General features: G+C 39.7%; 4 protein-coding genes and 1 pseudogene across 4 annotated transcripts; all 5 read left to right on the plus strand.

Moving 5' to 3' along the window:
* The first annotated feature begins 3,292 nt into the window (after positions 1 to 3,292).
* LOC112192698 (gamma-interferon-responsive lysosomal thiol protein-like) lies at positions 3,293 to 4,450 on the plus strand. The gene is made up of 4 exons (XM_040516940.1): positions 3,293 to 3,532; positions 3,945 to 4,010; positions 4,099 to 4,236; positions 4,347 to 4,450. The coding sequence occupies exons 1-3, from the start codon at positions 3,293 to 3,295 to the stop codon at positions 4,162 to 4,164; spliced, it is 372 nt and encodes a 123-aa protein (XP_040372874.1). The 3' UTR covers positions 4,165 to 4,236; positions 4,347 to 4,450.
* On the plus strand, positions 4,180 to 4,665 carry LOC121048925 (gamma-interferon-responsive lysosomal thiol protein-like). The gene is made up of 3 exons (XM_040516941.1): positions 4,180 to 4,236; positions 4,347 to 4,439; positions 4,513 to 4,665. The coding sequence occupies exons 1-3, from the start codon at positions 4,180 to 4,182 to the stop codon at positions 4,663 to 4,665; spliced, it is 303 nt and encodes a 100-aa protein (XP_040372875.1).
* Positions 4,666 to 10,123: 5,458 nt separating this feature from the next.
* LOC112192695 (gamma-interferon-responsive lysosomal thiol protein) lies at positions 10,124 to 11,244 on the plus strand. The gene is made up of 5 exons (XM_024332547.2): positions 10,124 to 10,375; positions 10,487 to 10,552; positions 10,617 to 10,757; positions 10,837 to 10,929; positions 11,048 to 11,244. Exons 1-5 carry the CDS (start codon positions 10,124 to 10,126, stop codon positions 11,144 to 11,146), a joined length of 651 nt encoding a protein of 216 aa, XP_024188315.1. The 3' UTR covers positions 11,147 to 11,244.
* Positions 11,245 to 12,221: 977 nt separating this feature from the next.
* LOC112194078 lies at positions 12,222 to 15,364 on the plus strand (annotated as a pseudogene).
* A 5,748-nt stretch (positions 15,365 to 21,112) lies between these two features.
* LOC112194079 (gamma-interferon-responsive lysosomal thiol protein) lies at positions 21,113 to 22,188 on the plus strand. The gene is made up of 3 exons (XM_024334338.2): positions 21,113 to 21,640; positions 21,805 to 21,870; positions 21,994 to 22,188. The coding sequence occupies exons 1-3, from the start codon at positions 21,317 to 21,319 to the stop codon at positions 22,108 to 22,110; spliced, it is 507 nt and encodes a 168-aa protein (XP_024190106.1). The 5' UTR covers positions 21,113 to 21,316; the 3' UTR covers positions 22,111 to 22,188.
* The last annotated feature ends 564 nt before the right edge of the window (positions 22,189 to 22,752 follow it).

The raw sequence follows: 22,752 nt of genomic DNA on the forward strand, positions 1-22,752 counted from the left end.
AACGAGCCACAAGAGCAAAGACTTCATTGTAATCAACTCCTTGCTTCTGAGTGTAACCCTTTGCCACTAACCGAGCCTTGCATTTATCTACCTCCCCATTCTCGTTCAGTTTCGTTTTAAATACCCATTTTGCTCCAACTGTTTTTCTCCCTCAGGCAAGTTAACCAACTCCCAAGTATTATTCCTTCTAATTGCCTCAATTTCCAGATCCATAGCCATTCTCCACTTCTTGCTCCTAGCTGCTTCCTCGTAGCTAGTTGGATCTTCCTGTGAAGCAAACATCACCAAATTATGTTGTTCATTATCATCTTCAGAGAGCCCTTCTCCACTCTCAAAGTCCTGCATCCATACGGGCTGCCTCCTATTTCTTGTTTCAGGTAAGTCTGATGCATTTTGTTCAGATGAACTTGGTGTGCTTGCTCCAGAACCCGTGCTTGTTCCATAACTCTCATTAGAATTAGGTTCTTCATTTTGTTGGTCTTCTTCACTTTCACTTTCACCGTCATCTGCATCACTGAATTCACTCTCACCCCATTCCAGAACATCGGCCTTGACCTCATCTTCACTCCTCCCCCAATTCCAGCTTTCATTTTCATTAAACTGCACATCTCGACTAACCACCACTTTCTTTGTCACCGGGTCATAGAGCTTGTAGGCCTTTGACTCTTCACTTACACCAATCAATACACATTTATGGCTTTTGTCATCAAGCTTCACTCTCTTTACATCTGGAATATGAACATACCCTATACAGCCGAAGACTCTGAAATGCTTCACGCTAGGTTTTACTCCACTCCAACTTTCCTCTGGTGTTTTATCCTTCACCGCCACAGTTGGGCTTCGGTTAAGCACATGAACAGACCATCTCACCGCTTCCGGCCAAAATGGCTTAGGCATCTCTTTTTCAGAGAGCAAACATCGAACCATATTCATTATGGTATGATTTTTGCGCTCTGCAACCCCGTTTTGTTGGGGTGTGTAGGCTGCAGTAAGTTGGCGCTTGATCCCATGAGCTTTGCAAAACTCATTAAACTCCTTTGAGGTAAATTCCCCACCTCGGTCTGTCCTCAAACAACATATAGATAACCCTGACTCCTTCTCAACAAGATTCTTAAAGTACTTGAAAAACATAAATGCCTCTCTTTTCTCAACAAGCAAATAGACCCAAATCTTTCTACTACAATCATCGATGAATGTCAATAGGTACCTTTTATTACTGTTTGACTCCGGAGTTATGGGACCGCATATATCAGCATGGATTAATTGAAGTGGCTGAGAACTCCTCCACTGACTCTTTCTTGGCATCGCTTCTCGATGTTGTTTCCCTTTCATGCAACTTGTACACATTTTGGTTGAAACATTGAGTTGAGGCAGCCCCTTTACTAGCTTTTTGCACTGCAAGATTCTCAGGTTCTTGTGATTCAGGTGTCTGTATCTTCGATGCCACAGCTCGGAGATGTTCTCAGAAGCTACATTCAAGCATGGTGAAGATTGTGGTTTCATGTTTGCAATCAGAACGAACATTCTGTTGGAAGTCATATGTGTATGCATAATGAGCCCCCTCCTAGAGTGATAGATCCTGCATTCTCCATTTCGAATCAAAATAGCCAACCCCTTCTCTTGCAGCTGACCAATACTCAAAAGGTTATTTTTTAACTCAGGTATATAGTACACATCCGAAACTACCTGAGTTACACCTCCTACATCGAGTCTGATGTTGCCTCTTCCCATCACCGGCATCCTGAAGTCATTCCCTAGCTTCACTGAGTGCCTGAATTGTTCATCCAGATCCACGAACCATTCCTTATTCCCCGTCATGTGGTTTGAACACCCTGAGTCGAGAAACCAAACCACCTCCCTTGTTGAATTGTTGAGCTCAACATAGGACATTAGAAGGAGCTCCTCCTCTTCATTGAGTTCAGCATAATTGGCCTTTTTTTCCCAGTCAGGACATTCATATTGATAATGTCCCAACTTGTGACACTTGAAACATTCAACTACTGCTTTATTGAAAGGTTGTCTCACTCTACCTCTACCTCGGCCTCCTCTAAAAGCAGTTCTTCCTCTGCCTCTTCCTGCTCTATCTTCATGAGAGACCTTCAGCACATGTTCTTCTTCATCATGACTCTTCATTCTCTGCTCATGGACGAGGAGGCTACTCTGCAACTCGTCAATTGTCATTGTCTCCAGGTTATTTGATTCTTCAATCGAACACACCACATAGTCAAACCTGGAGACCATGGATCTCAAGATTTTTTCAGTAATCACATTCTCTCGCATACACTCACCACAAGCTTTCATGTTTTTAGCTATAGCTAGTGTACGCGCAAAGAATGAATTGACTGTTTCACCTTCCCTCATTCTGAGGACTTCGAAGTCTCTGCGCAGGGCCTGCAACTGTGCTCTCTTCACTCTTGTTGAACCTTGGAACTTTTGCTTCATAGAGTCCCAGATTTTCTTGGCTGTATCATCGTGGAGAATGGTCTCCATGATTTCTCTATCGATGGCCTGATAAAGATAATTCTTTATCTTCATATCCTTCAGCTTCTCCTCCTCAATCAGCTTGACTCGTGTCTCTGTAGGCACTGCTCCCTCTGGTACTGTAGTGATTCCATTCTCTACAATACTCCAGTACTCTTTGGAACGAAGGAAATTCTCCATTAGCTTCGCCCAGTATTCATAGAACCCATCAAATTTGGGAATGGCAGGTTGCACATACTTGCCATTGCTGCTTTCTGCCATTTTCTCTTCAACACACTCACTCATTCTCTCAGTGTTTAACTCACTCCTTCTCACTCAATCAGGCCCCGATGATGGGGCTTTGATACCACTTGTTAGAAACCAATTCACAGTGACTTCACACAAGGTTTGATGGATCACTTCGCATCTCGAATTACTGAAAGGTTCTGGCTTATAAAGCCAACACATGCAACAGAAAAGCATAAAAACAGCTCACGAACTAACAAACTCTAATATCGTGGCTGATTAGCTAAGGAACAGTCAAACACAATCAAACTACAATGAGCTCCTTGAAAACAGGAGTTATTTGCTGACTTGAACCAAAAGAAACCTACCAAACTGCTGACTCTATCAACGAGCCTTTTGAAAAATTCAAACATCTCTTAACAAACCCAAGGCCCAAGCGATAGTCTAATTACCCACCGCCATAAAAGTAGAGACAATTACAACTTACAAGCATTCAGTACAGTTTAACTCCCAATGGAACAAATAGTTCATAACTTCATACATATAAACCACACACAGTCTCAAGCCCAGTGATCTAATCTCCCAAATGGGTTTTACCAAACTCTTCCTCTTCTTCTTCTTCCTGGTCTCAAACCCATTTCAATCTTATGCTGCTGAGAATGTGAGTGTGACTCTCTACTACGAGACTCTGTGTCCTTATTGTGCCGATTTCATAGTGAACCATTTGGCCAAGATCTTCCAGAATGGGCTCATCTCCATCGTCAATCTCAGAATGGTCCCTTGGGGCAATGCTTGGCTCAATTCCGATGGCTCCTTCGCCTGCCAGGTCAGTTTTCTCAAACCCCCAATTGCTCCCCCTTCTTTTATTTTCAGCTACTCACTCGTCGTATTCTAGCTGCTAGCTACCTCATTGTCTGTTAAGTCCTCCACGACGTCGTTCCTAGTAATGTCAGTGTGTCACGAGCGCCGCCTTATCTTTCCATCTTTTAAATTACATGCCCATGTGTTAATCTTATTTTACAATTTTACCTCTTTATTTCTATAATTTACACTTACAAGGTCAGAATGACTGAATGAGAATGCACTAAATATGAGGGAGTAGTGTTCATGCAATTTGTTTAGTAAAGGTTAAGTGAAAACTCTGTCAAATCATATGAGTATGAGGTGTTTGAACTTCAATACACCAATCAGTTTTGTAGCTCAATGATTATTCTTTTGACCCTTTTTGTGCTTTACAGCATGGAACAGATGAATGCTTGCTCAACACAATTGAGGCATGCACCATCACCATCTATCCTAATGTGGTAAAGTAAACACTGTCTTCCAAACATGTACGGATGACCCTTGAACTTTGGTTTGGTTACTAATTATGATGGATTAATTCTAATGCAGAATCGGCATTTTACATTCATCCACTGCGTTGAGAGGCTCACGTTGCAGAACAAACACAGTAAATGAGCCGATTGCTTTGAAATGTCGAAGTTGGGGACTGTACCTATCGATTGCTACAACAGTGGATATGGCAATCAGGTCAGTTCACTTTCAATCCTATTTTGTTCTTGCTGTTTTTGAACTGCTTCATCATTTGAGACTTGACAAAATTAATCTTCATGGATTGGCAATTTGGCATTGATGCATAGATTGAAACAAAATATGCAAAGGAAACTGCTCAGCTTAATCCACCACATAGATTTGTGCCATGGCTGGTTGTCGATAATAAACCACTTGCAGAGGTTAGTCAAATCACATTTCAGATTGCTTAATTCCTCATTTTTGTCCCCCTCATGACCTGTTTTCTCTATGTAGGACTACCTAAATTTTATGGCCTATATCCGTAAGGCATACAAAGGAAAATCTCCAGAAGCTTGCAGATCAATTCGCTACAAGACTGAATCAATTGGAAATGAAAAATCGATTCCTCAAGTTTGCCTAGCAGAACAAGGAAGCAACTCTACATAGTAAGCCAGAGGAGCAGACCTACATTGACATTCCATATGATAATTGAACCTAATGTTGATTGATATGTGTAGGTACAAGTTTTGATTAACTTGGTGTGTTGGCATTCCATACAAAACGAGAAAATATCTTTGAGGTTTAACTTTCTTTATTTAAAGATATTTTTCTGTTTATGAAATTGTGTAATTGATTTCCTTTAAGATTTATTGTATTTCTTATATGGAAAGTCTCTTTCTCAATTAAAGAGGAATTAGGTCAGAATCTTGGTATAGAGTTTTTGCCGTTGGTGCTTGATATATATTCAGAATATATGCACAGCAAAAAGGTTATTTTAGAAACGCAAGAATTGGTGATAGAGTCTTGCATGTTTGTTTGAGTTAGTGTCTTCACAAAGAGCCAAAACACTTGGTCCATGTATAAGTGTTTGTGATCATAGTTTCATATGCATAATACTCTCTCAAGATCAGTAGGGAAACTGTGAAGAAAGAAGAACAAGATTTGAAGATCGTTCAAGTGAAGGAGTTCTAGAAGGAAGACAAACTTTGTATTAGATTTTGTGTGAATCTTATAGCCGAGCTAGTGCTATTCAAAGTTTGTAAAAGAACATATCCTTTTCAATATGATGATCTTTATTTTGGGTTCTCAAGAGTAAGAGCCCCGCAGTGTTTTTAATCTCATACTTGAGGTTTTCACTGCGTAACCAAAATCTGGTGTTTGGTTCGTTATTTCTGATATCTGTCCAGTAAGGATTGATCAGTGCACTGCAATCCCCGTTTTCCAGAAAATCATATTCTGTCCTTGTATTTTCATTTGGCATCAGAGCAGGTTCTAAAGCTTTTTTAGTTGATCCGTGGTCAAGGATGGAACGTGAATATAACAGAGCCTCTAGTTCTATAAATTGCCCCCCTTTGTTTGATGGTGAAGACTATTCACAATGGAAGATTATGATGAGGGCTTTTCTCTACTCTCAAGATGAAAACATGTGGAATATAGTTGAGAATGGATGGGAACACCCAACCAAGGTCGAAGAATCAAAGAAAGTAGAAGGGTCCTCTGCAAGGGTTCTCAAACCTAGGAAGGAATGGACAGAAGAAGAAGTTCGTGATAGAACTTGTGACTTTAAGGCAAGGAATTCACTATTCACAGCTTTGTCCAAGAAAGAGAGGATGAGAATTAGCCACTGTGACACAGCCAAACAAGCTTGGGATCTACTTCAGGTTACTTATGAGGGAAACAAGAAGGTTAGAGGTCAGAAGCTTCAAAGACTCGTATTGGAATTTGAGAACATGACCATGGGGGAAGATGAATCAATTGATGATTTTCATGCTCGACTTCTCAATGTGACAAACCAATGTTGTAGCCTTGATGATCCATTTGAGGAGCATCGAATAGTCAAGAAATTTCTCAGAGCTCTTCCTTCAAAATTTCAAGCCAAGCAAATTGCAATAGAGGAGACTCAAGACCTGGACACCTATTCTCTTGACGAACTTATAGGTAATCTCAAAACCTTTGAGATGAGGATCAAGCTCGAGAAAAAGGTAAAAAATATTGCTTTCTCTTCTGTTAAAAAGAAAGATGTTGTTGATGATTATGTGGATTTATCGTTGTTGACAAAAGAGTTTAAAAATTTTCTGAAAAATAAAAAATCCTTTGGAAACTCTTCGAAAATTTTGCCTAACAAACCTAAATGCTTTGAGTGTGGTGGAATTGGTCACCTTGCTGCCGATTGTGGCAATAAAAGGTATAATTTGCATGGAAACAAGGCTCTAAAATCTACTTGGAGTGATAGTGATGAAGGCTCTCAGTCAGATGGTGAAGAGGTAAATTTTGCTCTTACTTCCTCTCTTCATATTGATGTTTCTGATAATTCTGATTTAGAAGATGACACTTTTGATGAAGAAACAAATGTAAAATGCAAGCAATTGTATAATGCCTCAAGAATTGTTCTTAAGAAAAATAATAAACTTGAAGAGGAAATTGAATTCTTAATGGGTGAGAAAGAGAAGATTGAGAAAAGATTTGAATTATTCTTGAAAGAATGGGAAGATGAGCGTACTGACCTTGTTGCTAAGATAAATGTTTTGCAGGGTAAGGTCAAGTCTCAAAATTGGGACAAGGAGCATGATGAGATTACTAACAAAATCAAAGTTTTGCAGGTTGAAATTAAGGCTCAATCTTCCTTAAATGTGTCTCTAACCCTTGAGAATGAGAAATTGCAGGAAGAATTATTGAGGGTCAAGGAAAGCTTTAACAAATTCTCCATTGGATCTAAAAAAGTCTCTAAGATGATGGGAATTGGCAAAGCTCATGGCAATAAAGAAGGATTAGGATATAATGGTGAATCCTGCAAACCAGTGGCTTTTGTAAAAAGTAAGGGAGGTGAGAGTTCTTCAAGTCAGTCACAAAGTTCTTGTGAAAATGGGTCTGGTTCCAAGTTGCTTGCAAAATCAGAACCACGTGTGGCTCACCAAACACTTCAGAAAAGCTCCTCGGTAAGTCCTGACAAACTTTGTCAGCCCAGGTATATTCACAACTCCAAAAACTTTGTTCCTACTTGTCATTATTGTGGAAAATTAGGACACATACGTCCTAGGTGCAATATGCTTCGCAGGGTTACTCAAAATCAGAGGAAAACGATGAGAATTAACTCACCTGCCTCGTTGCAAGCTGAGTTGAAAGAGGGTCTGAATCTGATCGCCAGGATTGCAAAGCTGGCTTCAATCCCAGTGGATCTGGAAACAAAAACGAAGCAGAAGCAGATCTGGATTAAAAAAGGTTCAAATAATCGTTTTTCTACTCCTATGGATAATCTTGAAAATATGCTTGAGCGTGCTTTTGTTCCTACTGATCAGAAATTGGCTAATTCGTTTACAAGGCCTTTAGACATAACTCAATTTGAATCACTTAGAAGCACCGTTGGTGGATGCTCTAAGTATTGATACTCTCACTTCATTTGATCCATTTTGCATTCATTCATGGTGTATGTCTTCATGATAGTATAGGTGCATTTTCTTTATGTTTCTGCATTGTTAGGTTCAGTTTCTGGAAATTTAGGACTGAAAAATAGTGGTTTGTATCCCCGAGTGTCTGACAGATTATTTTGAACTTAGATTGACAAGGGCCATACTCTTTTCTTTAAATGTGTGTGCAATAAGGTGCCTAGCACGTTTTGAATTTGCTTTTGCGTCACTCTGTAATTGTGAGCTTGAACAACATATTCTCTACAATCTTGAAACCTCACATGCACACATACTCTAAGTGGTGGTAAGTCTTAATTGATGGTTGCCTTGTTCTCATTGCTCATGTACGAAATTACTCTCATTGGTTAATGGAGCATGGCCAGGCTATTCCCAAAGTAAACATGCCTCGGTCGTGACGAACGATATGAGGATTGGGAAGAAACAGGAATGGTTTGGTCACCCCGGTGGATTGTGAAACTATTGACTCGAGTAGATGTGCTCTTTGGGATGTCCTTGTTACATCTAGTACCCTAAAGTCATCTGACTTGGGAGTTGCTAGCATAATACTTGTTACATGGGTCGTAGTCTTCTTGAGCAAAAATGTTACCTTGTGTGAAAGGCCAAAAGAAAAATTCAAAATCATGCCCACACGGTGTTATAAGGGGGAATAAAGTTTATGTGCTTAAATGTGTTTCGTATATGAGCCTTGCTTTTCAGGTTTCCACAAATATTACACACCCCATCTTGAGATATGTTCACTATTCACAACAAGAGGTATAGAATACTCGATCACTCTCTATCTTACCTTGTGATTGTCGGAATCACTTCACTCGTGTGAACTTATTTTGTTGCACTCTTGTTTATGGTTAAGTGGTATTACTCTTGTTGGAAAAGCTATGCGAATTAAATCTGTTCTTAGCATTTGGATACAACCCACTCATTGTGTGTTTGCATTTCATTCTTGCATCTCTCATCACATGATCACACTTAGGGGGAGTATTAATACTTGGACTATCTTCCTCTGATTGATTCGCCTTGGGCTAGTGTCTCTTGTGCACCTTCTATTTGTGCTCCTTCTACATCGCTTCCGCTACGTCAGTTACCTTTGTCATTCCTATTCAAAAAGGGGGAGAAAACAGATATAACGTTATTCTATCTTATGCATTTTAACCAATGTGTGAGAAATGTTTCAGGAATGAATGGATGAAGAGTTGTGATGTTCCTCCTGTACTTGTTGAGGGGGAGAGTTTGCCTAATTTATGTTTTGTATAGGAATGCCAAAGGGGGAGATTGTAGGTACAAGTTTTGATTAACTTGGTGTGTTGGCATTCCATACAAAACGAGAAAATATCTTTGAGGTTTAACTTTCTTTATTTAAAGATATTTTTCTGTTTATGAAATTGTGTAATTGATTTCCTTTAAGATTTATTGTATTTCTTATATGGAAAGTCTCTTTCTCAATTAAAGAGGAATTAGGTCAGAATCTTGGTATAGAGTTTTTGCCGTTGGTGCTTGATATATATTCAGAATATATGCACGGCAAAAAGGTTATTTTAGAAACGCAAGAATTGGTGATAGAGTCTTGCATGTTTGTTTGAGTTAGTGTCTTCACAAAGAGCCAAAACACTTGGTCCATGTATAAGTGTTTGTGATCATAGTTTCATATGCATAATACTCTCTCAAGATCAGTAGGGAAACTGTGAAGAAAGAAGAACAAGATTTGAAGATCGTTCAAGTGAAGGAGTTCTAGAAGGAAGACAAACTTTGTATTAGATTTTGTGTGAATCTTATAGCCGAGCTAGTGCTATTCAAAGTTTGTAAAAGAACATATCATTTTCAATATGATGATCTTTATTTTGGGTTCTCAAGAGTAAGAGCCCCGCAGTGTTTTTAATCTCATACTTGAGGTTTTCACTGCGTAACCAAAATCTGGTGTTTGGTTCGTTATTTCTGATATCTGCCCAGTAAGGATTGATCAGTGCACTGCAATCCCCGTTTTCCAGAAAATCATATTCTGTCCTTGTATTTTCAATATGACATTGTTGAAGCTGACCTATAATGTATTACGGTCTGATATTGTGTTATGCTTTGTGTGTTTTTTCAATCCATGTTTGTTACTGCTTAATCATTCTTGTCAAAATCTGAGGGCTTTTCACTGCCACCATCATGTGTTTATAATTGAGATAATGAAGTTATGGCAAACTGATAGTAGCAGGTAGGTGTGCCATTGATCTATAACCCTGCTGATGCTGATGCTCTCTAGGTGATCATAGCTCTAATATGCCTTTAAGATATGCACACATGGTTGGATGACTTTTTTGCCCAAAATTCTATTACAGGGGCATTCATTTTATTGCAGAATCTTGTCCAAAGATATGATTATGATCTGGCCATCATTAATATCAGAGTACCAAACCCAACAAAAGAAATTAAAAGAGAAGAGGGAAACTACTTACTACTACATATGTACAACACTTCTGAAACAGATCTGAACTGCAAAAATGGCCTCTGCTCTATTCTTCACTTGTCTGACATGTTCAATGTTCTTGCTCACTATTCCTTGTTATGTTGCTAATCAGAAAGTTACTCTCTCGCTTTACTATGACTCTTTGAGCACATCTTGTGCAACCTTCATTGTCAAGAATCTTGCTAAGATTTTCGATGATGATCTCATCACCATTCTCAATCTCAGACTGGTTCCTTGTGGTGATGCATACGCCAACAAATCGAACAATAGCACCGCTTTCTGTCAGGTTTATATTAATCACTTTTTTTTACCAACTTCATTGGTTCAAATTTTCTGCAACATTATTTATGAAATCATTAGTGATGCAATTGTTCTTCCTTCTGTGCAAATTCCACAGCATAAGCCAGATGGGTGTAAGTTGGATTCTCTGGAAGCATGCGCTATCGATGTTATGCATGATGTGGTGAGATAATGGTTATCAATTTATTGAGTTAGAAATGGTTTTGAAATTTGAGTTTGTGATGCAGAACAAGCACTTTGCTTTGATTTACTGCATAGAATTTCTGGCCATAGAGGGAAGGCACAAGGAGTGGGAAACTTGCTTCAGTTCATTGGGACTGCCTAAGAAACCCACTTTGAATTGCTACAACAGTTCAAATGCAACAAAGGTTTCATATTTAATCCTATCTACAAGAATTCATGATGATTAAGTTGTCCATTATGTTTGACATTGTTGGATTAGTGCAGCTTGAACAAAACTATGGCAATCAAACCATGCACCTCAATCCACCTCTAAAGTTTGTACCATGGCTGGTTCTGAACGATCAACCTATTGGAAATGTTGGTCCTCTCTCTCTTTCTCTCAGATCCCTCTTTTCTCCATCTCCCGTTTTTTCTCACACGTGTTCGATCTCTCTCTCTTTGAATCAAAATTAACTTTTGTCTTGATGAAATGCAGGACTATGAAAATTTTGCTGGCTATGTGTGCAAGGCTTACAAAGGTAACATTGTGCCCATGGCATGTCAATCTGTGCATTTGAAGCAGAAGACAGAATAGACACACTCCACCCAAGTAATCAAATCAACCAGAATCAAGCCTCAATCCAGGATCATTAATCCAACCAAAGTCGATATCTTTACCAGAAAATCAGATTGCATAACTCCACTAGTTGTGGATCATGAAAAAAAAAAAAAATCTCGCATTGTATTGCTTGATCATAGTTCTGACTTTCTAGTTTCCCTGTAAATGGTTCTCTCTATATTATTGGTTAAGATGTAAATGAGTTTATAATAATGAGAAGTTCGTAGCGATTATAAAGTGTTATATAAGAAAAGAATCTATTGACTGTGGAAATAGTTAATGTGTAATTTATTCCTGGGAATTGAATCAACCACAATGAATGAGATCCTAACACAATGGTTAAAAAACTAGAATGTTTTAGAGGATTTTGGTTCCATCATATGTTTTTTACTTTTGATAATATGGTTTCGATGTCTCATTATAAGGAAGATTTGCTAACTATCATTTGGTTTAGCAATCTTATGTCAATAGAGGTTTCAAATCTAAATCTCACATGAGTCACAACCTCTAAATAAAACAAAATACTAACAAAAAAATAATAATAATAAATGAATACATATTCATCATTTTGATTTTTACCATTTAAGATTGCTACTTCCTCTTTTGTATGTTGAAACTGGAAACACGAAATAGTGGCTACGGAATACGATCACACCTGATCTCATTTCTCACTCTTTGAACTGAAACTGAGCATTATCTATCTATGCTCTACGGAGTTGGTAATCCACTATTTTGTTGTGCACCTGAACAAATAGACGGTGATGAATATAGTTTTCAATATCCAACCCTTTCTGTTAGCTTGTACAGCAAGCCAATCCGTCGGAGGCACTAGCAACTCTTCTCGAACTGGAGCTACAGTTCTAGCTAGGTCCACATTAGGAACTAGCAAGTATCATCGAAATTGTGTAAATTGAGAAAAAAGATTCCTTATTCCTAGTTCGAGTACTTAATCCTCTTCCCAGAAAAATAAGGATTCCCAGTCATTCCAGTACTTGCTTAGGAAAACAAAAAAAAACAAAAAGAAAAACACATGTAAGCTAGTGGAGCTAGTCTTGTATAAACTGATCAGTGAGGCTTCTTCATCATCGTCTTCCCCAACAAAATCCCAAACCTTGGTCACAATTCCATCAAATCACCTTCACAATTTCATGGCGCCACTTTTGAATTTCAAATTTCTTCCTCATAATTTCCGCCATATCTGAAACGCCTTCCGTGATCTAGGTTTCCCAAACACCCCTCTAAACAGAGATCCACAAACCCTTTTCTCTCCATCAGCGAGTGACGGTCTGGCTTTGATTCTTGCGATGGCGGCGATCGACAGAGACGGGTTGTTCTCTCGGGTTTATTACAGAGAGCGGCAGCGGTGTGGTGGAGAAGGGCGGCGAGGGTATTTTGGGAATTGAAGACGAAGAGTCGACTCTGACTCTGGCCGTGATGTTGAAGCGGCTGCGTCGGAAAAAGAAGATGGGGAAGAGTGTTCTGGAGGGTTTAGAGCATAAAGATTTGATCTTTGGTGATCGAATTGAAGGGCAAAAGGGGAAAGGCGAAGAGGGTGAGGAGAAGAATCAAGAACATGGGGTTTTTGATGTGGGTTTTGGCAAAGAGGGAGTGAGTGATGGAATTGAAGAGGGTTTAGTGAAGAAGAAGAAGAAATGTGGTAGAAAATGGTGATGTGGAAATCTGAGAGGTTTGAAGAAAATGGTGATGTGGATTTTGGTAAAGAGGGAGTGAGAGATGAAAATGAAGAGGGTTTTTGAAGACTGAGCATGTTAATGGGGTTGTGGAGAAGAATGGAAGATGGAGCAGAGGAGATGTGTCGACAATGTGTCATCAATGTCAGAGAAATGATAATGGGAGAGTTGTTCATTGCGGAGGCTGTTCAAGAAGGGGAGAGAGGAAGCGGTATTGTATTCCTTGCATAAAGAAATGGTATCCCAATTCATCAGAGGAGGATTTTGCCGAGGCTTGTCCTGTTTGCCTTGGGAATTGTAATTGCAAAGCGTGCTTGCGTTTGGATGTGCCTCTGAGATGCTTCAAGAATCGAGACTTGGAGATTGGGGAAGACGAGAGGCTAGAGCATTGCAAGTATTTGGTGAATCGGTTGCTTCCTTATTTGAAGAGGATTAATGATGAACAGGTGAGTGAGATGAAATTTGAGGCTGAGAAAGAAGGGTTGGTGGAGTTTGAGGAGATGGAAATTGAAAAGTCTAATTGCCGTGTTGGTGAGAGGATGTACTGCAACAACTGCAAGACTTCGATTTTCGACTTTCACTGAAGCTGTCCTGGATGCCAATATGATATGTGTCTTAAGTGTTTCCGGGAGATTAGGGGTGGAGACTTGAAGGGAGGTGGGGAGGAAATGGTTGAGAAATACGGAAATCGGGGATTTGAGTGTTTCGATGGTGAGGGAAAGATTATTCAGAGGAATGGTGTGGGAACTAGGAGGCTGAGGTCTTCTTCTGCAAAGTCAAAGTTTGAATGGAAAGCAGATAAAGATGGAAGCATTCGTTGCCCCCCAGAGCACAAGGAAGGTTGCGGTAAGTATCATTTAGAACTTAGATATTTATTTCCTAGAAATAAAGTCATGGAATTGGTAGAGAAAGCTGAAAATATAGATGAGAGCTATAAAATTTTACATGCTAGTAGTGAAACTCGTGAAGAAAGTTGTTCATGTATAAACCTGGTGGATGATGTGAAGTGTAGAAAAGCAGCTTGTAGAGGTGATTCGAAGGACAACTATTTGTTCTGTCCAAGGGCTGAAAGCATTCAACCCGAGGATTTTGAGCATTTTCAGAGGCATTGGATGAGGTATGAGCCTGTTATTGTGAGCAATGCGCTTGAAAATGGTTCAGGGTTGAGTTGGGAACCCTTAGTCATGTGGAGGGCTTTTCGTCAAGTTAATAATACTAAGCATGAGAAGGATGTGGAAGTTCAGACCATTGATTGCTTGGATTGGTGTTTCATCGATGTCAATGTGCACAAATTTTTTACTGGATATTCTGAAGGCATGTTTGATACAAAAGACTGCCCTCGGATCCTAAAACTTAAAGACTGGCCGCCCTCCATTGATTTTGATAAACGTCTTCCTCGCCATGGCAAGGAGTTTGTGTGTTGCTTTCCTCTCAAGGAATACACTCATCCAACAGGTAGTATTCTAAACCTTGCTTGCCACTTGCCCAAAAGAGCTGTCAAACCTGACTTGGGGCCAAAGACATACATTGCATATGGCGTTGCTCATGAACTTGGACGCGGAGATTGTGACAAAGCTTCACTGTGATATGTCTGATGCAGTTAACATTCTGACCCATGCTATTGAAGTGACCCTTGAACCTAAACATCTTGCTGCTATAGAAGAGTTGAAGAGAAAGCACAGGGAGCAAGACCAAAAGGAGATTTTTGGGAATTTTGGTCAAAGGAGACTCCCTTGCAAGGAAGAAGTTGATGATGCAGGTGAAGGAGGTGCTGTATGGGACATTTTCCGGGTACAAGATGTTCCAAAGCTGGAGCAATACATAAAGAAGCATTGTAGGGAATTCAGGCACTTCAGTGTAGGCCATTAAAGCAAGTGGTTCATCCGATACACGATCAGACAATTTATCTGACTGCGGAGCACAAAAGAAAGCTTAAGGCAGATTATGGGATTGAGCCATGTACATTTATCCAAAAGCTTGGTGATGCGGTGTTCATTCCTGCAGGCTGTCCACATCAGGTGAGAAACTTGAAGTCTTGCATTAAAGTTGCAATGGATTTTGTTTCCCCCAAAACCGTTGGTCAATGCTTTCGGCTGACAGAGGAATTCCGTACTCTCCCGCCAGATCATAGAGCAAGCGAGGACAAGTTAGAGGTTAAAAAAAATGATTGTTCATGCTGTCTTTGATGCTGTGAAGGAGATTACTTGTGGAAAGGAGAGGCCTAAGGATGTAAAGACTGATGAGAGGCCTATGTGCGAGGCGTAAGGGAAAGGCCTATATGTGTCTTTAATAGTATCTGAAGTTCTGAACTTAGCTTATCAGTGTTCTATGGCATTTTTTAAACATTTTAACTGATGGTTTGTCCTCCATGTTCAAGTTTGATTCTTGTTGCTTAAGAGTTTGGAGATAAAGCATTGCAGGTGCATGTGGTTAATCTTCCGTACATTTATTTTTTTCAACTCAGTTTATCCTAATAATAATCGCCAATTACATTTGTTATCTCTATTTATACTCATTGTAGTAGTGAGATGATGAACCAACTAATATGCGTCTTTTCTAGTTTCCCGAGAGAGAACTTTCTCCTCGTTGTTTCTGTAGGCAGGGCATATCTTAAATAAATGTCATTTTGTATAGATCATCTGTTACAAAAATCTTCGAACCTGATTAAGGCTCTAACAAAACAGATCCACTATCTAAGTTATTTTTGTAATGTACTTCTCAAACGCTTGCTTTTAGCATGTCAATTCTATACACTAAGACGTTGCACCTTAGAACTCAATTTGTATCGGACTGACTATACATTTGTTGGTGAAATTCGTATCATTTATCATTGGTATGAATTTTCTGGGTAAAGCAAGCTATATATGATTTCTAGACTCTTAGCAGTTGCAACTCACCCACTTAAGCGGAAGCCAAAATTGGATGGTATTAAGCCATTGAGGGAGGCTATATATATAATTTCAGGCGTTATCAGTCCTTTTCTTGTTCAATTGGGAGAAAGTCCATCACATCTGAACACTCATTTTTGGCACGATAGCTTTATGTGTATTTGCTCGATCACCATTCTAATATTGTAGTTATAGTAGGTGGATGTACTTGAAAGTGTTTCCAAAACTTACGTAGCTTTGCTCAAGTTTCTTCTCCAAATTGTGAACGTAACCCCGATAGGGTGCATTATGCATATCAAGCAGAGGTATAGACTGACTATGGACTTGCCCAGACTGCAAGTCTGGTGAGTCCATACCTACCGCATTGAAATATTTCCCATACAATTTACTTTCTGTTAGCGTGAGTCAATGTATCCTATTTAGAATATTCTTATTCTATTAGGAATGTACTTATTGTATGCAATTAGGAATGTAATTATCCCTTTAATTGTAATTAGCACTTACCTAGTTAGTATATGTAACCCTAGTATATAAATACCTCCTTGTGAGAAGAATAAAATTATCTCATCATTCTCTCAAATACATTCTTATTCTCAAGTTGGTATCAGAGCAAAGATCCGTATTGGACTTTGTCTCTTTGTTCTCTCATTGCTCTCAATTCTCTCAATTTAATTTCTCTTAAATTTTCTTCTATCCAGTAATCGGGATTTGTTTGTCTGTGTTCTTGTGATTGAGAGTATTCAAACCTTTAAACCTAGAATTTGGGTTTTAGGTTTTGGTCTACAAATCAATGACCGATGAGGTAGTTCAATTGATCATTGGATGTGAGACAGCTGCTGAGATATGGAAGACTTTGAAAGAGTTGTATCTCAATGATTCTGACTTTGCTCAGATTCATGAACTCCACACCAAGGCATTCAAGATGACTCAGAATGGACAACGTGTATCCCTTTATTTTGTTGCTTTGAAGAACATCTGGTTGGAGATTGATCAGAGGCGCCCCAATAAGATGAAGAATGCTGATGATATCAAGCTGCACAATGAGGAGAAAGATTTGTTGCGGGTGCATATATTTCTGAATGGACTTGATTCCAAGCATGCTAGTGCCAAAGGTGAGTTGTTAAGGCTTGCTACTCCTCTTTCCCTTGATGGAGCCTTTGCTTATATTCGCAAGGATGAGGCTCAACTAGAGAGTGCTAAGGCAATTCATTCTGAATTGTCTAGTCTCACAGTTCAGTCTAATCCTACACCACCTAAATATGTGCCACCACATACTCAACAGTTGCGTCCTCAGTCTAGCTTTACATCACCTACTGGCAATCGTCCTTTCTGCAACTACTGCAAACAGTTAGGGCACATTAAAGCTAAATGTCACAAGCTAAATGTATATCCTGCATCTTGGGGAAAACCAGCACCTAATCATCTAGGACGTGCTCATTTAGTCCAAAATCCTGATTACTATGGTGTGGAGGGGCGAGATCACACAACTGCTGCTGGTAATCCTTCTGTATCCATGGTTGGACGTGGTAAGATTGGTGTTGCTTTACATATTTCTGATTTTGTTGGGGAAGATACCTGGATAATTGATTCTAGGGCATCGGACCATATGACTTATGATAAATCCTATTTTACCCACTTGTCACCACCACCTGTGTCTAAAGTTACCAATGAAAATGGTGAAGCCTTTCCTGTGTTAGGAACTGGTTCAGTTAGACTTACACCTACATTAGAGCTCCATAATGTCTTATATGTTCCTGCTTTATCTCACCACTTGATATCTGTACCACAATTAAATGCTGAAGCTAAGTGCTCTGTGACCTTTTTTCCTATGTATGTTGTGTTTCAGGATCTTCTTACCAGGGAGACTATTGGTCGGAGAGATCTGAGGGGGAGGTTGTTCCATCTGGACCAGATGTATGCAGGGGAGAAACCAGGGAAGATGGCCCCAGTCGCTTTGATTTCGAGTTCTGAGCAGTTGAGTGAGCTGTGGTTATGGCATCGTCGCTTAGGACATCCTTCATTTAGTAACATGAAAAAGTCTATGCCTTCTTTGTTTTTGGGCATTAATGATTCTTCTCTTAGATGTGAAACTTGTGTCTTGGCCAAGAGCCATCGTGTCAGTTATCCTTTAAGTATTTCCAATAAAAGTACTACCCCTTTTGAGTTGATTCATTCCGATGTTTGGGGACCTTCCCGTGATCTTACTCCTACTGGCATGTGTTGGTTTGTTTTATTTATTGATGATTGTACTCGAGTTTCCTGGGTGGTTTTACTTAAGTCTAAATCCGCTGTCTTCTCAGCTTTCCAAGCCTTTCAAGCCATGATTCAAACTCAATATAATGGTCAAATTAAGGTCTTTCGTTCAGATAATGGGGGGGGGGGGGGGGAGTACATGAGTCATGAGTTTCAAGATTATCTCCAGGCACAAGGCATTGTCCACCAAACAACTTGCCCACAAACACCTGAGCAAAATGGCGTGTCTGAGCGTAAAAACCGTCATCTCCTGGATGTTGCCCGCTCCATCCTCTTTAGTGCCCATATGCCCAAGTACTTGTGGGGAGAAGCTGTTCTAACTGCTTCTCATCTTATTGATCGTATGCCTTCTAGTGTCCTTCAGGGCCAAATCCCATTTGAGATACTCTCCACACATGTCTCCCTTCCTTCTTTTCATAATCTACCTGCTAGAGTCTTTGGGTGTGTAGCCTTTATTCATGTTCCCAAGAACCAACGATCTAAGTTGGAGGCTCGTGCCTTAAAATGTGTCTTTGTCGGGTATGGGACTCATCAAAAAGGGTATAAGTGTTTTCATCCTCCCACAAAAAAGTTTTATGTTACTATGGATGTTACTTTCTTCGAGGATGCTTGCTATTTTTCTCCCACCGACACTTCTCTTCAGGGGGAGAAGTTTAGCTATTTTGAAGAGATGGTCAGTGGAAGCCAAGATGATGAAAAAGATGAAGAACGGGATGAAAAAGTTGAAGAACGATCGGTCGTTCCAAATGTTTATGAAGAACGGTCGGTCGTTCCTGAAGAACAGTTAAGCGTTCCTCTCATTCCTGAAGAACGTTCGATCCTTCCTATCATTCCTGAAGAACGGTCGATCGTTCCTATCATTCCTGAAGAACGGTCGAGCGTTCCTTTCGTTCCTGAAGTCGTTCCTGTACCTCCTGAAGAACAGTCAAGTGTTCCTGTCATTCCTGAAGAACGAGTTAACGTTCCTTTTTATCAATCGAATGAAGAGGTTTCTACAGCAACTCCCCTTCCTCCATTACCCCACTCCGACCAAGGTTCCCAAGGTTTTGAAGATCATTCTGAGGTAAACCCTGAACATGTGTCTAATCCTCTTAATGTTGTTAATCAAGATGAAGAGTCTGAACCTACCAAATACACTTTACCTAATCGAGTCAATCGTGGTAAACCTTCAAAAAGATATGAACCTACCATTAGTGCCAAGTCAAAGTATCCCGTTGCCAACTATGTGTCAACTCATAGGTTATCTAAGTCATATGAATCTTTTGTGCACCAGATATCTTCTGTATCTGTTCCTAACAAAGTGCAGGATGCTTTGAGAGATCCCAAGTGGTCTAAGGCAATGGAGGAAGAGATGGAAGCATTGCAGAAGAATAATACATGGGAGTTAGTACCACTTCCAAGTGGAAAGAAGACTGTGGGGTGTAGATGGATTTATACAGTGAAACACAATGCAGATGGTTCAATTAATAGATACAAGGCAAGATTGGTGACCAAGGGGTTCACACAGACTTATGGTGTGGACTATGATGAGACATTTGCCCCTGTAGCAAAGGTCAATACCATCAGGGTGCTATTATCTTTGGCTGCAAACCTAGATTGGCCACTTCGGCAGTTTGATGTGAAGAATGCATTCCTTCATGGGGATTTAGCTGAAGAAGTTTACATGAGCCTTCCTCCTGGATATGAAACTACTGCAAATATTGATGTGGTTTGCAGATTGAAAAAGTCCTTGTATGGTTTGAAGCAATCACCTCGTGCATGGTTTGGGAGGTTTACTCAATCAATGCGCCGCTTTGGTTATAAACAAAGCAACTCAGATCACACTCTTTTTCTCAAGCGTCAAAAGGGTAAGATAACTGTGTTGATAATCTATGTGGATGATATGGTGATTACAGGTGATGATAGTGATGAGATTGGAAGACTGCAACACCAATTGGCTTCTGAGTTTGAGATGAAAGATCTTGGAGACCTAAAGTATTTTCTGGGCATTGAGGTAGCAAGGGGGAGAAGTGGAATCTTCTTATGCCAACGGAAGTATGTTCTGGACCTTCTGACTGAAATAGGTTTGTTAGATTGCAGACCGATTGACACCCCTATTGAGCAAAATCACAAGTTGGCAGAGTATCCTGATCAAATTTCTACAGATAAGGCTAGATATCAAAGATTGGTTGGAAGATTAATTTACTTGTCTCATACCAGACCAGATGTAGCATATGCAGTCAGTGTAGTGAGTCAGTTCATGCACAATCCAAGTGAGGCTCATATGGATGCCGTTGTGAGAATTTTAAGATACTTAAAGACTGCACCAGGGAAAGGTCTGATGTTTTCTAAACATAATCACCTGGAGGTGAGTGGCTTTACTGATGCAGATTGGGCTGGTTGTATTACTGACCGAAGATCTACTTCAGGGTACTTTACATTTGTAGGAGGAAACTTGGTTACTTGGAGAAGTAAGAAGCAAAAGGTGGTAGCAAGGTCTAGTGCTGAAGCAGAGTATAGAGGGATGGCTCATGGAGTTTGTGAGCTACTATGGCTGCGTAATTTATTGCGTGACTTAGGGTTCAAACATAAGCAAGCCATGAAGTTATACTGTGACAATAAGGCAGCAATCGATATATCACAGAATCCGGTACAACATGATCGTACCAAGCATGTGGAAGTTGATAGGCACTTTATTAAGGAGAAGCTAGACGCGAAGTTGATTGACTTTCCATTTGTTCCAACTGAAGAGCAATTAGCAGATGTGTTGACTAAAGGAGTTTCCACCAAGGTGTTCCATGACTCACTTGACAAGTTGGGCATCCGTGACTTGTATGCTCCAACTTGAGGGGGAGTGTTAGCGTGAGTCAATGTATCATATTTAGAATATTCTTATTCTATTAGGAATGTACTTATTGTATGCAATTAGGAATGTAATTATCCCTTTAATTGTAATTAGCACTTACCTAGTTAGTATATGTAACCCTAGTATATAAATACCTCATTGTGAGAAGAATAAAATTATCTCATCATTCTCTCAAATACATTCTTATTCTCAAGTCTTTCACCCTCCACTTATCAACTAAAACAAATTAATGTATTTAACATATCCATGCATCAGTAATCTCTGATATTCACATTTTGCCAAATGAGAGAGAGATGCAACTTCCACCTTCATGCTTAGCTGGTCCTGAGTCATGCATGAGTCATAATGAAATCAAATATATATGGTCAGTGGCCACATTGGAGCAGCTATATATGAAATATGCACTCTACATGTACAGCAAGAAATGTGTTCAAAGTTCAAACTACTCATAAGCTTTGATCAGTAACTAATGGCTCCTCCCAATTTCTTTTCCTTTGTTGCTCTAATAACTTCATCATTGCTTTACATTTCTGCGTCTTGTTCTTCTGTTGTGGATCATGGCATCAATGTTCCATCTGCTCTAGAATCCGAGAAGGCTATATTGGCTCCTAGTGACTATAAGAAAGTTAGTCTGACACTTCACTATGAAAGTTTGAACCTAGATTCTGCGCTTTTCCTAGTAAGAGATCTTAAAGGGGTTTTTGATAACAATCTCATCACTATTCTTAAACTCAGACCGGTTCCTTGGGGTAAAGCACATTCCAACCAGTCTAACAATGCCATTTTGTGCCAGGTCCTATGTCTATCTCTATCATATTCATACCGTACGTCAAGCATGCATATATTTTGTGCCTATACATTTCTATGTTTCATTAAGATCTCAGCAACCAGATGTGTTTTCCTTTAATCATTCATTTATGGTTACTTGATGACATAGAGCTTCATTCTATTGTGCAGAATGGCCCAGATGAATGCTACTTGAACACTATACAAGCCTGTGGAATCGACGTCTGGAGAGTTGTGGTAAGGCCATTAATTTTTCAACATATGTTAATTAATGTAGTACGAAATGGTTGTGGAATTTCCCTTTAATTAATTAAGCTGGTATTGCATTATCTTAAATTTCAATGAATTCGTGATATGCAGGACAAGCATTTCGGTTTTATTTACTGCATAGAATTTCTGGTCATAGAGGGAAAGCAGGAGTGGCAAACTTGCTTCAGTACATGGGGATTGCCTCAAAAACCGATCATGGATTGCTAGTTTGCTACAATAGTGGAGATGGAAAAAAGGTTACTTTGATTTCATAGTGATGTGTAGTCATTTATATAAGAGTTCATGGAAATTGTTTAATTCTCAGCAGATAGTTAATTAATTGGATATATGCTTGACATTATTGGAGTGCAGCTTGAACAAAAATTTGGTAATGAAACCATGCACCTTAGTCCACCTCTTGAGTTTGTGCCATGGCTGGTTGTGAATGATCAACCAATTGGAAATCTCTCTCTCTCCCTCCCTCCCTCCCTCCCTCCCTCCCAAATTCCTGTGTGTGTTGTGTGTGTATTAATATTGTTGGGATTTTCAAGCTATTGCTCATAACATTGAGAGCATTCTTTTCGAGCACATTTTCCGTGAGGCAAACTTTGTTGTCGACCCAATTACTTTCTTTGGACTTGAGGATCAGACCCCACGAAATTGGAAGGACAGGCTTCTTCTCTTTGCCCTTAGGCCACCTCCAACCCAACAAACCAAAGTGCTAAAGGGCCATTTTTTAGCCCAACCCAACAAGCTAAGGATATATCAAAGTGTTAAAAATTAGGGCTAAAGGTGAGAAAAGAATTTAGCCCTAAAGGTAGCCTTTTGCCCCTTTAAACAAATGGGATCAAAAAGCTGTGGCCCACGGAT

The sequence above is a fragment of the Rosa chinensis genome, chromosome 3, assembly GCF_002994745.2.
Source record: "Rosa chinensis cultivar Old Blush chromosome 3, RchiOBHm-V2, whole genome shotgun sequence".
Taxonomy (NCBI): domain Eukaryota; kingdom Viridiplantae; phylum Streptophyta; class Magnoliopsida; order Rosales; family Rosaceae; genus Rosa; species Rosa chinensis.